The 15870-nt window shown below is 42.5% G+C and overlaps 1 protein-coding gene across 1 annotated transcript; it reads right to left on the bottom strand.

The window, feature by feature from the left end:
- Nucleotides 1–341: 341 nt before the first annotated feature.
- On the bottom strand, nt 342–3252 carry LOC138288463 (proto-oncogene Mas-like). The gene has a single exon (XM_069230018.1). It carries the CDS (start codon nt 3242–3244, stop codon nt 2231–2233), a length of 1014 nt encoding a protein of 337 aa, XP_069086119.1. The 5' UTR covers nt 3245–3252; the 3' UTR covers nt 342–2230.
- Nucleotides 3253–15870: the final 12618 nt, after the last annotated feature.

The following is a 15870-nucleotide window of genomic DNA, read 5'->3' as shown; positions in this document are numbered from 1 at the left end:
TAAATGCCATCTTCAAAGTCCTATTCATCCTGTGGCCTGTCACAGAGATACAACTTCATGATCTCCATGTGTTGTTTGTGATACAGCTGGTTTCCATTCTCCCACACCTGACATTCATGCGATCAATGGAGGTTGCTCCGCCTGAAGTGTGATGTCCTGTAGTTATTATTTCTTTCTTTTCTTGCTGATAGGGATACCACAGTAGGACATCTGCCCTTTTCAGCACTTTTATTTTGAGCTAGGGCAATCTAATTATGGTCCATGTAGGAAGTGGGAACCAGACATATCTGGTTTTGGGGCTGACATGGGTAGCCAGAGACAAACAAGTTCATGTTATATTTACTAAGGTTTGCATAGGCGCTCATGTGGTGTGTGCCATACAATTGTGCTCCACCACATGAGCGCCATGGACATACCTAAAAGACAAATATGTCAATTCTACAATTGTACATAGTCACTCCCTTAACATGTTTGGGGGTAAACAACATGCACTGGCATGTGCTTAGCAACCTCCCAGTGGCCAGAGGTTCAAATATGCCAGGAAATCAGTCCCATAAACATGAAACCAAATCTGGGAACACCACGTGAGAAAACAAATATTCCATCAGAATCTGACCCAAATAAACACAGATTCACTAATTTCATTACCCGGACTACTCACTGTTTGATCAGACAAAAACTTGGCAGCAAATGCATCAGTTTCCATCTTTCTAAACTGTGGAATTCCCTCAGCAACACTCAAAAGAACAAAACTGCTTTGCTTTCCATGTCGGCTAAAGACCCTGCTGCTTTGCCAAGCTCTCCATAATACCCACTGAATCAATGGCGTTCCCCTGTCACTTGGTGGTCATGAAGTGTTCTTAGGAAATATAGTGCTGCATGTACCTTTGGGAAAGCACCAAACAGGAATAATTGGTCTGTTCTTTCTTGGACAGTCCTCTTGATTGACTACCATGTCGCCAAAAGCAACCACTTATCAAGGGATTGCACCCATATTTAGGGCATCTTGTTCACAACCATAAAACTGAACATGAGGGCATTTTTCACTGCAATGTATCTACCCACTGCTCTGCCTTTTCTGTGACTATTCAGCTTCCAGGAAGAGAGAAATGCCCTCTCTTCCCAAAAGTTAGCCCCGGGTGTATAATAAGAGCATTATGTGGGCATGTATTCACTCTGCTTCTACTGTCTCCTGTTACCAATAGAGGATTTTGTTCACTAGCTCTGTCCTCAACAAAAACAGAAACTAAAGATTGAATGCATCATTGTTTATTGCAATTGCAAATCTGGAGGTGTGAGAAAGGCAAGCTTTGTCTCTGCTAACACCCAATTCCGAATGATTTAAACTGTCCTGCTCATCACTGTAATTGGTACATATATAGAATTATCGATGGGTAATAGTGAATTACAGGGATGTTTTTCACCAATGGTTTCTGACTGATAAATCAAATAGACAACAAGAGCGGCAGAGGAGTAATGAAGAGTCATACTTAATATGACCGTGGTTATGTTTCCCTCTCCCAAAGGTTAAAAAAAAAGGTTACTTTTCATCTCCGGCCAGCCCCCTACCAACTTCTCTGCTTTTCTTCCCACCCTCTTGCAGCTCTGCTGTCAGATAAAGTGAGCTGCACTGACAGGCTCTCAGGTAGGCCTGTCAGCCTGGCCTGGAAGGCCTTTAAGACATTTCAGCAGATGCAAACCAGTTTTATGAGCAGCTGTTGCTAAATCACAGCTGTAGGTTATGAGATCCAGAAACTGAAATAAAGGGTACAGACCCTCAATGAGAGACATACATAACACAGGGTATGATTCCGATAATTATGAATGTTTTGCCACAAGTCTTGTCATCTGAAAGCATCTTAGGGTTAGCAGCTGCCAAGGTCACCCTCAGGACAATTCTGATACGAGGTGACTGCCTGCCCTTGTACCACATATAGTAGCATGTTCTCACTTCCCTTCTTCACGTGGCTGCATTCTGTTACCTCCTCTGAGGCACTCTTTGTTGCTGGTCACATAGCCACGATGTTCATGTGCTTCTTAACATTGATGAGCTTTGGTGCTTGGAATCCCACAGTACAATACAGCGCTTACCACAATTGCTCAGCGCTGGGTAGTGGATGAATGTTTGCTATACTAGTTTGCTGCGCTGCTAAGCAAATCTTACATGTTGATTTAGCTATCTCTAATTTTGACGCTACATGTTGAAGCTTCCTATCAGTCAAAGTCAAGATCAGTTGCTGGCCTCCTCTTCAAGGTCTGTCGGCTCCATCTCACTCTTGAAGACGCTGCTGAGTGCCTCTTGGATGGGTCCTTGCCCTCTCTGTTTCCAGAGACCCCCTACAAATACGTAAATGAAGGGGTTGAGACTGCTGTTGATAGTTGAGCAGATCATACTGACATGGTGAGCAACAAAGAAGGGAATTGCTCCTCGTGGGAGAGCTTTGAAGTACAACAAAAGGTCCAGGAGTCGAGGTGGCACTGTGGAGATGAGGAACACGAGCACTGTGATGACAATTACTAAATAGAGCTTCAGAGGTTGTCGCTGTTGGGAACTGCGGTGAACTTTGCAAATTAAACTGATGCTGGAGATGACCATGACTGGGGCAAAGATTACAAACCCAAAACCAAAGGAGGAGATCAACGCGGCTGCACATTTTTTATTGTGAGATGTGTACATGTCTTTGTCACAGGTGAAGAATTCTGGGCCAGTTAGAAGGCAGGAGAGTGCCCAGGTTAAGACGCAGACAATGACTGACTGGTGATGTGGGCGGCGGCATTTGTACCAGATGGGCTGGAAGACAGACAGGCACCTCTCCACGCTTATGGCTGTCAAGAGGTAGAGGCTGGTGTTGTAGCCAAATAAAATAAAGACTCGCAGTGCAAGCAGTACGTTCATAGCTGTGGAGGAGGCCTCCAACTTCATGGGGTGACCAAAAACAAAGAGAAGGGTGGGCAAGGAACAAAACAGGACAGTGAAGTCAGCTAGTGCTAGGTTGAGGATGTAGACAGTAAACTGATTCCGTGGGATACGGAAGCAGAGAAACCAAAGGACAATCCCATTTGCAACCAAACCAAAGAATGAGATGATTGCGCTGATACCCCTCAGAGCAAGGAGTATGGTCTGGTCTTCATCTGTAGGTATTCCACCATTGGGAGGTCCTCCTGGACCTCCGTGTCCAGAGACATTGAAGTCGGGCAGAGGAGGTCTATCTTCCATGGTGATGATCCTGCGCTGTTGCACCATTCATGTCCTATCCTGCAAACAAACATAACATAAAATGGGAATTTTCTTTGTAAAAGCAGCTAGGCATGACATATGTGGTTATATATGTGTTAGTGAGCCCACAATGACCACAAGCAAGGAACCCATTTTTGCAGATAGCCTCGCACATCTAGAAAACAGAAGAATCGTAGTAAAAACCCTCAGAAAATTGAATAATATGTAGAGAACATGTTAATGCAAGGGTACATGGTGTATTTATGTAAATCTGTCATACTAGAGGGTTCATTTTGCTTACAAAGTACCTGATTACACATCCCGTGGTAATCCTGATTTGTGCACAAACATGAGTTTTTACCGGAATCGAGATCACAACATCTGCTTCTCTCCCTCCTTCACTAGAATCAGCAGAATTTCTGCAGAAAAAAACCCTTTTGGAGCCTCATTTTGTACACCAATTACCACTGATACAGTGTGTACATGCATGTGCATTCATGAAAGGGCAGTCATCTTTGCATGTTCTGTATAACGTATGTCAAAAACTATGCAAAGATGCTGACCATGCCTCAAAACCCAAAATCTTAAAGGGGTTGCCTTAGTGGAATGCTTTTGCCTTACCTTTCTCTTATGTTATCTTCCTTATCTTCCCCAAAATGGCTGATGTGTTGTGCCCAAACATGTCAACCATGTTTTAAAGATAACATTGATCTAAACTATAGAGCAGGAATCACGTTTTGGCAAATCTAGTAGGTCTACCAGTAAAATCAGACCTATTGGCTTTGTCACTGTTTCACAACTCTGTCAGCAAGAAAGAATCAGATTACAGTTTTGATTATTTTGAATCATCACAATGTATTAAAAACTATCAACTTTTAAACTTCTGAAAATGCAGCTGAGTAAGTAGCAATTTATCAGACATCACACACAAAGTCAAAATCATACTTTTCTTATAGAAGACCGCTAACTCAGGGCAGAAGATAGCTTTGTGCAGGAAACAGAGATTCTGAGAATGCGCCTCAACATCTACCACAGAAATTAATATTCTTTATCATCCCAAAATACATTACCATCCCAGTCCTTACTCAGTGAAGAACTGCACTAGACTAACACCATTCCTTAATGCTTAAAAAACAGACAGTACAAGCAAACTACTTATTTACATTGATTTATACCCAAGCCCGCTATTCCTTCATAGCAAACTTCAACACTGCCAAACCAAAAATCCTGGACTCGCTGAGTCCCAGCTCGTAATGTTTCACACAGCTGTTTACGGATGACCAGGTCACTGCTCTGCAAATTTCCTTCAGGGAGACTCCATTGATCTCTGCCCATGAGGTTGCAATTTCCCTAGTAGAACCTGCCTTAACCGTCCCCAGGAGTTATAACTGCATATTACCATAAGCCCCCAGGATCACTTGTCTAACCCATACACTGACAGTAGGAGTGGATGAGATCTTTCCACTGTTAGCTGGACCAAAGGCTACCAAAATAAATGTAGACTTCCTTATATCCGTTGTTGTATTTAGGTATGTTGATAAAGCTCTCCTAACATCCAAGCCCAATAGAATGAGATTCTCAGAGGAAAATACTGGCAAGGTTACCTCATGATGCGAGTGAAATTGTGATGGTATCTTAGGAGAAAACTTTGGGTCGCATTTTAAGACTACCCTGTCTGGAAAAATAAGATATATGGATACGAGGCCAGATTGGTCTCCAACTCTCTTAACTATCTTGCTTTTGTAATAGCCAGAAAGAAGATAACCTCCAGTCACTGAATCTAGGCCAACTCTAAGGGCTCACATGGAGATGTTTTAAGGCTTTCTGTTGGCAGATCCCACAAAGTCTCTAAGGGCCATATTTACAAGTGGGTTGCGCCCTCAGTGACTCACTTTTTTTGATGCATCAACGGCACAGGCTGCAGGCCCATATCTGAAATGCGTTTTAGCTATGGAGTAAGGCATCACGGCGCAAGTCGCTGCGTTGCCTTACTCTGCATCAAGGAGGCATTCTGTGGGTGTTGCGAGGAGTGTTCCCATGCAACACCCATGTATTTTGACGCATTTCCAGATTTACAAGGTTTTGTAAACGGGGAATGCGTCAAAAGCCTATGCCTCCCCAGGGGTGGCGTAAATGGAGGCACAACAAAGAGAATCACCTTTATTTCTCCTCGCTTTTGCCTTTTTTATGTAGAAATAGAAAAATTCCTCTTGTGATTGTTTTTGTGCAGGAAGGTATCCCTTCCTGCACAAAAACAATCATCCATGCAATGCAGACACCATTGCACAGTACAAGGGTGCCTTTGTTGGCGCACGGCAGACCATTGTGCACCAGTCCAGGCAGAAAGGACAGGAATGTGCTGTATCTTGTAGATATGGTGCATTCCTGCCCTTTTCTTTTGATGCAGGGAAGCGCAGCAAGAAGGCTTGCAGTGCTGCCCTATGACAAAAGATGGTAAATATGTCCCTAAGGGACTTTTGATCTTAAAACCCCTAAATAAGCCCTAAACTAAAGGCAGGATTTTAGAGAAGTCTAGCAAGGACTCTGCCACCCCTCTAATAGCTGCCTACTGTGATGACAATGTTGATGGTGATAAGCCTTTATCAAACCCCTCCTTAGAAACTGTAATACCCTAAAAGGGTCACTATAAATCGCAATATAATTATTAAGGGAACACCATTTTTTTTTAAGAACACCCCAGGCTTTGAATAAGCTACCAGTGGGGAAGATTCCCTTGAATGCTGAACTGAAAACACCACGGGGGAGAGCTACAAACGTTTTGCACTGGTTGGCATCACAAAAGTGATGCTAACTAGCACAAAATGTTTTTCCTAATTTACTTTCCAGTGCAAAACTTGTTTTGTGATGGAAAGTGTCCTAATAATTATGCAAAGCAGGGCAAAGCACTGCTTTGCATTACAGAGCACCAAGGGGGCATTATATGGGTGGTACATAGGCGTTCCCATGCAACCAACTATGCCTTTTGACACAAAACCCTATCTACAAACAATAGTAGACTGTGTTTTGTGCCAGAAGGTAAGGCCATTTGAAAGCAGGCATTAAAATGTTTGCATTTCTCCTTTTTTTCTGACTTTGCATGTGTGCTTGCATTCAAAGTAGAAAAAGTTTTAAAGTGTGTCTAAGCATAGTATTTGCTACTGGCAGGGTACGCTCCCAGTACAAAAGCTATGCTAGACTCACACACACACTCTTGCACTATGGTGCAAAGGTGTGTGTGTGGCGCACGGCAGCTGAAATCAGGGAGAGGGGAGAAAAGTGCCATATCTTTGTAGAAATACTCCCTCCCTGTTACACAACTCAACCAGCGTTGCCTGCTGCGCTGCTTTCTGTGCCTTGTCTGTAAATCTAGGCCCACGTCTCCGGAGCAGCCTAAGGCCTGCAGAGCCCCAGCATGGAGGCGGAGAGATTTAAGACCTGAAGAGATTAGACTGGAAATAAAGGGTAACTGATCCGAGTGGACGTATTGGGAAGAAAATCTTCTCCTACACTGTTAGATGGGAAAGCAGAGGTAACCAAGGGGCTTATTTACAAGCACCTCTGTCCTGTTGGAATGTCACTTTAGTGACAGTCCAGCGGTGCACACTGTAGGGCCATATTTACAAGGCCACGTAAAGCCACCGTGCGTGTCGCTGCATTGCCTCACCCTGCGACAGGGAGGCGTGCCATGGGTGTTACGGTGGGTGTTCCCACATAACACCCATGGCATTTGACACATTCCCAGATCTACAAGGTTTTGTGAATCAGGGGAGGTGCAAGGGAGACACAACGAGGAGAAATACCTTTATTTCTCCTTGCTTTTTCCTTTTTCCATGTGTGCTGCATTCTGCAGCACACATAGAAAAAAGAAACACCTCTAGTGATTTTGTTTGTGCAGGAAGGTCTCCTTTTTGTATCTTATAGATACAATGCATTCCTTCCCTTTTCTTTTGACGCAGGGCAGTGGAGTAATAATAATTGTTGCACTGCCCTGCGCCAAAACCTTGTAAATGAGGCTCCAAGTCCTTTTTGAACAAACAGGTGAATTGGTTAAAAAATTAGACAAGGCAGAGATTATACCTTTAAAGAGACATCCCAGAGAACTAAAACAACGGGAAGGAATGAATCCCTGAAAAAGGCATTCTTATTTGCCTTCTAGGGTTTAATTATTCCTTTGTTAAAAAACACATGAACAATCGCATTGCAGCAGTGATAGGTTGTCCCAGTTGGTTGTTGGATTTAAGGAGTGACTGATGCGGAAGAAAAGAGGCAATGTCTGATGTTACAGTTTTGCATTCTTTTTTGACAAGTCACTTGCAAGGAAAACGTGGAACTTACTTTTTTCAACTAGGTAACTGTGAATTGATTACAAAAGCAAAATCATGGATTCACAGCTGTTCCTCCTAGGTGCCTGTCTGCGAAGCAGATCAATAAAGGTGCCAAATATTTTTCTTTGCACAGCTGTGTGAAAAGGTAGCTGTGATCATATGAGTATGGTCTGTCCCAATGTGAAGACACCCCGGAAAGAGACGCGCTGCCATTGGACATTCACACCAGTACTGTCACCAGCTCCAAACACTGACACCGAAGCAAATTGGTTTGAAACACAGTTGAGCCAATGAGCCTTTAATCCTTCTGAGGTCGAGGAAGGAATAAGATGAGTAAGCAACAAGTAACAATACCCATCTTCTATTCAATGACAGAGGGTTGAAAGGGCACTTTAAAAATACACGTCATGTTTTCACTAAAATCGAAGATATGCATTCAACGTAATAACAAGCATTGGCAACGTGAATAGTCTTGCCATTGTCTGCCAGCCTCTTGGCAATTCTTGTTTTGTTTTGTCATGGTTTTTGCAAAAACTGTACTGTACGGGAAGCTGCCAAACCCTCACCAATCTAAACAAAAAAGATTGAAAATTAACTAAAGGCAAAAATGTTGTCTTGGCCTTAAAAAAGCACTCAATGGCATAGTACTCCATGGCACGGAAGGGAACTACTTGTGTACTGATGTGCTCCTTGTGTAAGGTCAGCAAACATGGTGAAGTGAGCCTACGCCTAAAGTGGGCTGACACACTGCCCCTGGATGCATGCTGGAGTGGGTGGCAAAAAAGGGATTGACAAAACCACAGACTGACGGGTGAAATCTTGCTGTCACTCCCCTATAGGTAGCTATGTTATACACGTGATTCTAGCAAAATCAATAGGTGTTGGCGGACACAGACTTAAAAAAGTCAATTGATCTGGCATTGGCTGACAGCCTTTTGCCTTTGGGGAAAGAAAGAAAGAAAGAAAGAAAGAAAGAAAGAAAGAAAGAAAGAAAGAAAGAAAGAAAGAAAGAAAGAAAGAAAGAAAGAAAGAAAGAAAGAAAGAAAGAGAAAGAAATTAGGGTTACAAAGATAAAGCATCCTCTTGAGATTAAATTTAGAGTTCATGTGAGCTACTGGTATGATGTGAAAACACAGAAGTCAGATAAACAAGAAAAGGCTACTTCAAAATGAATTTATAACATCATTGGTAGGAGACAAGAACTGTTAAAGTCAGCCAGTGGCTGAAGTAGGCTGACTCTGTGCTCCCTGCGGTGTGCTTGTAGTGGGAGGGAGCAAATGTAAATGAACCAAGAACAGAGCAATGGGTGAAGAGAGGTGGCTGTAAGTATATTAAACATAAAATAAAGAAAATCAAAAAAGGCCGGTGGAACAGGACAAACACAGAGGAGGGCCACCGTGCCAGATGTTTAGAGGACAGAAGCACTCTGTAACAGTTGTGCACTTTATGTGAAGTGATTAGAATGAGGGAGGCGGCGGCGAGAGGAAGGGCTGTCAGGTCGAGACAGCCAAAGCAAGTGCTTATAAGATTGTCCAATTGAACCTAAGTGTTTGAGACAACACTGGGTTCGGAAGGATGTAGGACTTTGTGGTTGGATGTGCTCCTTGTAAAAGGGCAAAATGTAGTCAGTTAAAGTGAGATTATCCAGTGGCTGAAGTAGGCTGACTCATTGCTCCATGCTGTAGTGGCAGAAGCAAATGTGAATGACACACCAACAGATCAACCAATGAAAAGAGCTGGCTGAAAGCCCATTTTAAATAAGTATATTACACCTATTTGTTTTTTTTTGTTGTTAAATTGAAAGGCCTTGGCTATACGGCTATAAAGTTTGAAGCAGGGGACAAGAAACATATTCCTTCTGCTATGGTGGGGAGATCTTGTCAAATGCCTGAACCTATTAAGAATCTCAATTATTGCACCTCTGTTTACAGGAAAACTGCATGTGATGTAACATTAGATAATAACATAAAACCTGTTCACAAAGGAGTTTCACAATATTAAGTCTGAAAAATTGAACTCTTGACATGAGGCAAGAATACAATCTGAAATAGGTATGAACAAAAGCATTCTTTGTCTAGTCACATTATATTTTATGTTGTTTTAAAAGGAGGAGTGTGTGTGTGTGCGTGCATGTTCACACAAGTTTTACACAAACTGTTCAACCTTGCCCTTTTTGCAGGGTCATCCCCAAAACTTTTTTCCTCCTTTCTCCTATTTTTTGGGCCTGCTTTTGTTGGCTCTAGGACTCTGGGTACTTTACCACTGCTAACCAGTGCTAAAGTACATATGCTCTCTGCCTAAATTGTATTGGCAATTGGTTTATCCATCATTGACATATTTGATTTACTGATAAGTCCCTAGTAAAGTGAACCGGAGTTGCCTAGGGCCTGTAAATCAAATGTTACTAGTGGACCTGCAGCATCGATTGTGCCACCCACATGAGTAGCCCTGTAAGCATTTCAGACCTGCCACTGCAGTGTCTGTGTGTGCAGTTTTGCACTGCTAGTTCGACCTGGAACGTGTACCCACTGGCCAGACCCAAACCTTCCCTTTTACTACATCCCTAAGGTAGGCCCAAGGGAGCCTCATGGGCAGGGTACAGTGTAATTAAAAGGTATGACATGTACTGGTGTGTTTTACATGTCCTGATAATAAAATACTGCTAAATTTGGTTTTCACTATTGCAAGGCCTATCTCTCACATAGAGTAACATGAGGATTGGCTTGTAGTATCTTTTAAGTGCAGATTCCCCTTGGGAGCAGATAGAGACATGGAGCTTGGAATCTCTAAGCTCACAGCTTAAAAATACATCTTTTTGTAAAGTTGGTTTTTAGATCTTAAGTCTGGAAATGCCACTTTTAGAAAGTGGGCATTTTCCTGCTTAACCATTCTGTGCCCCTGACTGACTGCTAGATACACATTTGGGTCAGAGTGACAGTTGGGCTGTTTGTGAAATCACTCTAGACAGTCACACAAAGGGAGCTGAGGTGTGTCCTGAATATCCTGATAAGTCTTCTTGGGCTAAAGTGAAGGGAGGAGCTGACATTTCCACCTGACTAGGGCTGTGCTTGTCCTTACACAAAGCAGTCCCCAAACACCAGGAGTGTGTCTGGGGCCAGGACAATGAGAGGCAGGGTCTTGTGCACTGCAAAGACTTTCCTTTGAAGTTTGCCTACTTCAAAGGTAGAAATGGGTATAAGTGTTGGACTGCGGACCCCACAACTTCAGAACACTTCTGGACTGAGGACATTCTGCCCGGAAGAAGAGCTGGATGGTATAGGAAGAACTGCTTCAGCGCAGATCCACCGTTGCGGTGCACCTGGATTTTCCCTGCATCATCCCTGAGTGTAATTTTCTTCATTGACACAGGAATTGACACATCGCCAGTCCGGAGGGAAAAGAATCCACGCATTGCCAGCCGGGTGGGGAAAGAATAGACGCACTGCCAGCCGGCCGGGAAAAGAATCCACACATCGCCTGTCCAGCTTGAAAATAATCGACGCATCACTTGCTTTTCCAATGCATCACCTCCTTTGCGGACCACATCATCTTTGTTTTTGATGCACCTAAGGTATTGTGTGTTATAATTTTAAAACCACTGATTTTTCAGGATTAAGACTCTTTTAAACCTTTAAAAAGTGCTAACTTTATTTGTGTATGTTAGATATTTGTCGTTTTACTCTTGTTTACTCAGATAAATATTAGCTATTTGTCTAAACTGGTGTTGAGTACTTTTGTGATGTTTTCACTGTGTTACTGTGTCTGTGTACAAATACTTTACACATTGCCTCTGAGGTAAGCCTGACTACTAGTGTTAAGCTACCCAGGGGGTGAGCAGGGGTTATCATAGGTGTGTGACTCCCTTATCCTGACTAGAGTGAGAGTCCCAATTTGGACAGGATGTAAACTGGCTACCAAGTAGAGACCCCATTTCCAACACAAACCATGGGTACAAAATGGTCCTTGGTGATGGTAAAACATGACAGATAGAGAAAACAAACATTCATATGAGATCTTAGTGTCAAAAGAGGCTAGTCTTCATAATGCTTGCTTGAATTTTTAGGTCTAGCATCTCCCGATCCTCATGTATTAAAAACAAAAGTTGCATTTAAAACTTCTTATATATATAAATGCATGCATACATGCATAGAGGGTGTTTGGGTCAGCCCTCCTCATCCATTAGGCTATTTAACTGTCAATCAAACTTTGCAATTGCCTACCAAGCATACATCATGGGAAAGTGGCTCAGCCCACTTGCACCATTGGCTTTCTCTTCAACTGTGAGTGATGGCATTTTTTCTGATCATATGTTGACAATTACCCAAAAGTAAACACATTTCAGTGCCAGGACTGGGAGGATAATATTTTAACTTAATATTGCTTTCTAACTTTTACCAATACAAATCATAATTCCTTTTTAATATGAATCAAATAAAAAGGGTTTCCATTCCTGTACTATGTGTACCTGAGTATGAGGAAGCACCAATGATTCATGTTTTTGAAATGTAAAATGTTATTCCAAGTGTATTTCCACTACATGTAGGTGGCAGCACATCAGGACATTTTCGTTTTTCTTCTTTTTCTTTTTGTGGCATACTCTTGCAATACAAAATAACAATAATCATCAACCCAGCGTACCAGGGCCAGACCTATCAGTTTTGTCAATGCTGGTAAGGTAGAGCGGGTAAACATGTTTAACTCAAACTGTGGAGAGGGGTGCAAATTTGCTTGCTTATTCTACAAACCACATCTGAGATCAGAGCTTTAAAATCTTCCTCGCCGTGAAAGATCTGCACATTGGAATAGTGTCAGTGTAATCACTATCACGCCTTAGCATTGTTTGTAAGTCACAAAATTGTATACAAGAATAGTGATTGACACAAATATAGTATCATAAATATAATTTTCAAAAATATAATTGCATTGACTGTAGATTTACTATTATTAATTGCAGTTAGAACCACCTAACTCCAATGTGTATTAATTATTGTTCCTGTAAACAGAAATTCACAAATGATGTTTATGTCAGAAAATATTAAGACAATATCATGGTACCAAAACTTGGCATATTAAAGCAGGGGGTGAGATGCGATTTGGGTTTGGACCTCAGCTACTATCTGGTGCCCCTGGACTTTGGCAGGAGCAGGTTATATGTGATTCTGCAGACAGAGGGATTGCAGCCCAAGGACAATGAATTTAAAGCAACACCATATGCACATATATGCCTAGATGATTTGAAGTGGTAACCATATACTGTGGTCCAATAAAAGTGTATTTAGTGTTCTTCTGCCCAGGGATTCCATGAGAGTAAAGTTTGAGCTGAATTACCCAAAGACAGAATTGCAGGACCAGGACACTTGTAGGTGGAATTACTTTTACTATATGATAAATAGAGCATTTTGTAAAGAATAGTGGCAAAGGTTGTCAGAACGCAAAACATTTCTTAACACATCAATATGTAAGGTAGGCTATAAACTATTGAATGGTTTCCAGGCCTTTGGTGCTCTGAGGGTGATCACAATGTGTGGTGAAAATATTGCTCTGTATCATTGTTACAACATGAGATAATGGCACTTACATTTTCACATAAATTCACAATGGGTGTGTAAGAAATAGTTCAATTTATACTATATTAATTGGTTTGTAATTTGGTTCATTGTACCCTTGAGGGACGCCATTCCCTGTCCGACACAAACCTGTCATGAGGAGGTCCTGCCTCTGATTTGGCTTCATGGTTAGTATGGTCTCTCAGGTAGCCGGGTGCTCTCATTCCACACTGACCATCTTCTGAGGTGGTCAAGAGCAGGGCAGTGTCCACCCACTAGCCTCACTGCAAGTGTAGAAGATTGTACATTTAATCACCATTTGGAGTGTGTTATGAGGCAGTATCATGTGGCCTACTGGATATTTATCTACCATCTTTTTTAATGTAGTGCTATGAAATTATTCTGCATAAAGGGCTACCATCCAATCATTCAACAAGACAGGGGGAAGGATGCATTGTGTAATTTAGTGGCATAGTAAAATATATTGTTGTAGAGGACTATTATGTTTTAACTCTACTATGGACACACCCCTTGGACAATGTTCAGAAGCTGTAAGCATTGTATTGTATTGCAGCATTTATATAGGGTTTACTACCCCATATGGGGTGCTAAAATGCTTTGTAGTGTAGCCATTTTTAATATAGCCTCATGCACGTTAGTTTAACATACTAGGCCGCTATGCACTTTGCCCTAGATGTATTTTATTCAGTTTCGCTCTGTTATTTTACAATAACCAATTTTACTGTCTTGTTTTATTTTCTTCTATCACACTGTTTAGCTTAGTTCAGCACTATGTTTTCAAATAATGCATTCTTGATCGCCCTGTGCTTCAGTCAAGGCTACAGTCTGGTACATTGCCGGGAAACGTGGTAGAAGTTTAGTCTCCAGTATTCGTAGAAAGTACACATGCTTCCGTAGGGACATTTTCTTAGAACATATGCGTGTTAGTTATAAAAACACTTCTTAGTCCTAGTACACGTCAAGAGGAAGATTCCAGCCAGGGACCTACAACTAGATGCTGAATGCCCCGTTGCAGATGCTGATGCAGATTACAGGCCTTTGCTCAGGTATGAGGGTCGATGTCCTCCCGGGGAAACCTGAAAGGCAGGCTTAGAGCTTAACATGCTGTGCTCGAAATATAACTGAGAGAGAAAATAATCTAGCGGCACTATGATAGCCTTATTCTTGTGCTCCACTCTCATCGTTACTATTTCAATCTTACTGTGTTGTATCGTTTTGGTTATTGCAGCTCACGCATTGCTATCTCAAATGCAGTCGTTTTATTAAACCAATCTTTAAAACTTAAACTGCCTTTGTCATTTATATATGAGACCTTACTGTGTATGAGAGAACCGGTTGTGACCTGAGTGACCACGACTTCCCTGAGAAGTACTAAGATGTCATGCGCTCAGCTGCCCAATTGTCTCTTCCATTTGGGAGAGATGAGGCACTGCTAGTTAGCCGGAGCAAAACCCGGATTTAGAGAGACAAGTGTCATTCACCGTGGGTTAGACTCAGTCCCCCACACCGTGGCCGATCCTGTTGCTCAAAATCCAGTAGTCTCATAAGGATAATGAGATCCTACGTGACAGTTTGCCTGCAGGGGTAGCATGCTACACCCTGAATGGTGTGCAGTTAGAATAATGTTGCCTTTGTTTTAATCCTATGTAGGAAGTGTTTCCATGCTGTGTGTGATGAGCACAAAGGTGTGGTTATCATGTTATGGGATGCAGCGCTTACCAGGTGGTGGATGACGAAGTGTGCGAGACAGACACCCAGTTTTATGGTTCTCAGTGTGCTAGTAGCTTTGAACAACTCTGGAGGTTTTCTTTATGGTAGTTGTTAGAAATGGGGTTTCTGGTTGGCTAGGGTATGCACCTAAGCCAGGCAGAATCTACCCACTCGAGTCAGGGCGAGGGAGTTACACACCCAAGATAACCCCTGCTTATCCCCTTGGTAGCTTGGCACAAGCAGTACGGCCTATCTCAGAGGCAATGTGTAAAGCGATTGTGCAACACACACAACACATGTGACGCACTATCCCCACCACAAAGGAAACACAACACAAAGTTATATAAAAATAAACTGTATTGTACACAACATCATTAGACCAAACACAACATGTCAGTAATACCCTGCTGCTCAAGCAGTTGTCAGAACATTACACAGTACTATTACTCTGCGAAAGCCAGCAGTAGTCACATATAACATATAGGTTACTGGTTATACTGCAACATAAGCAGTAGTCAGGAAAACATTGCTGAAAGAATGTACATGTCATAATAAACATATATTATCATGAATGCATAAGGTCACTAATATCACATTACCAATAATGCCCATGCTCTAGTAATCATATCATCATAAATGACCATACAAGGAACATCAGAGAGCACAAGGGCACGTCATGAAAAACATATCACCATACATGCATGGGCCATAGGGACACGTACTCATAATTGCCCATGTCAGGAACATAGATCATCAACATACTGCACCATTGTGCACATAAAAATACCATGGCTCCCGGGGGGGCTTAGGTCAGCCTAATAGCCAGGGCTGCCATGCCCTCGATGACAACAGGGACATCTGTGTCTCGATCCTGGAGCCCTCTCGCTCTGAGCACTGGGGGGCACAGACTGGCCCTCAGTGGGAAGGGGCCTCCGTCCTTCACACAAAATAATGCTCTCCACAATCAAGGCTCCCCCGCAATCCCCAAATGAGGCCCGGGGTGAAAACAAAGAGAGGCCCGCACCCACGCAGGAGGCGACCCCACTCCTCA

This window comes from Pleurodeles waltl, chromosome 4_1, assembly GCF_031143425.1.
Source record: "Pleurodeles waltl isolate 20211129_DDA chromosome 4_1, aPleWal1.hap1.20221129, whole genome shotgun sequence".
In the NCBI taxonomy this organism is placed as follows: Eukaryota; Metazoa; Chordata; class Amphibia; order Caudata; family Salamandridae; genus Pleurodeles; species Pleurodeles waltl.
This window is presented reverse-complemented; position numbering and strand designations above follow the sequence as displayed.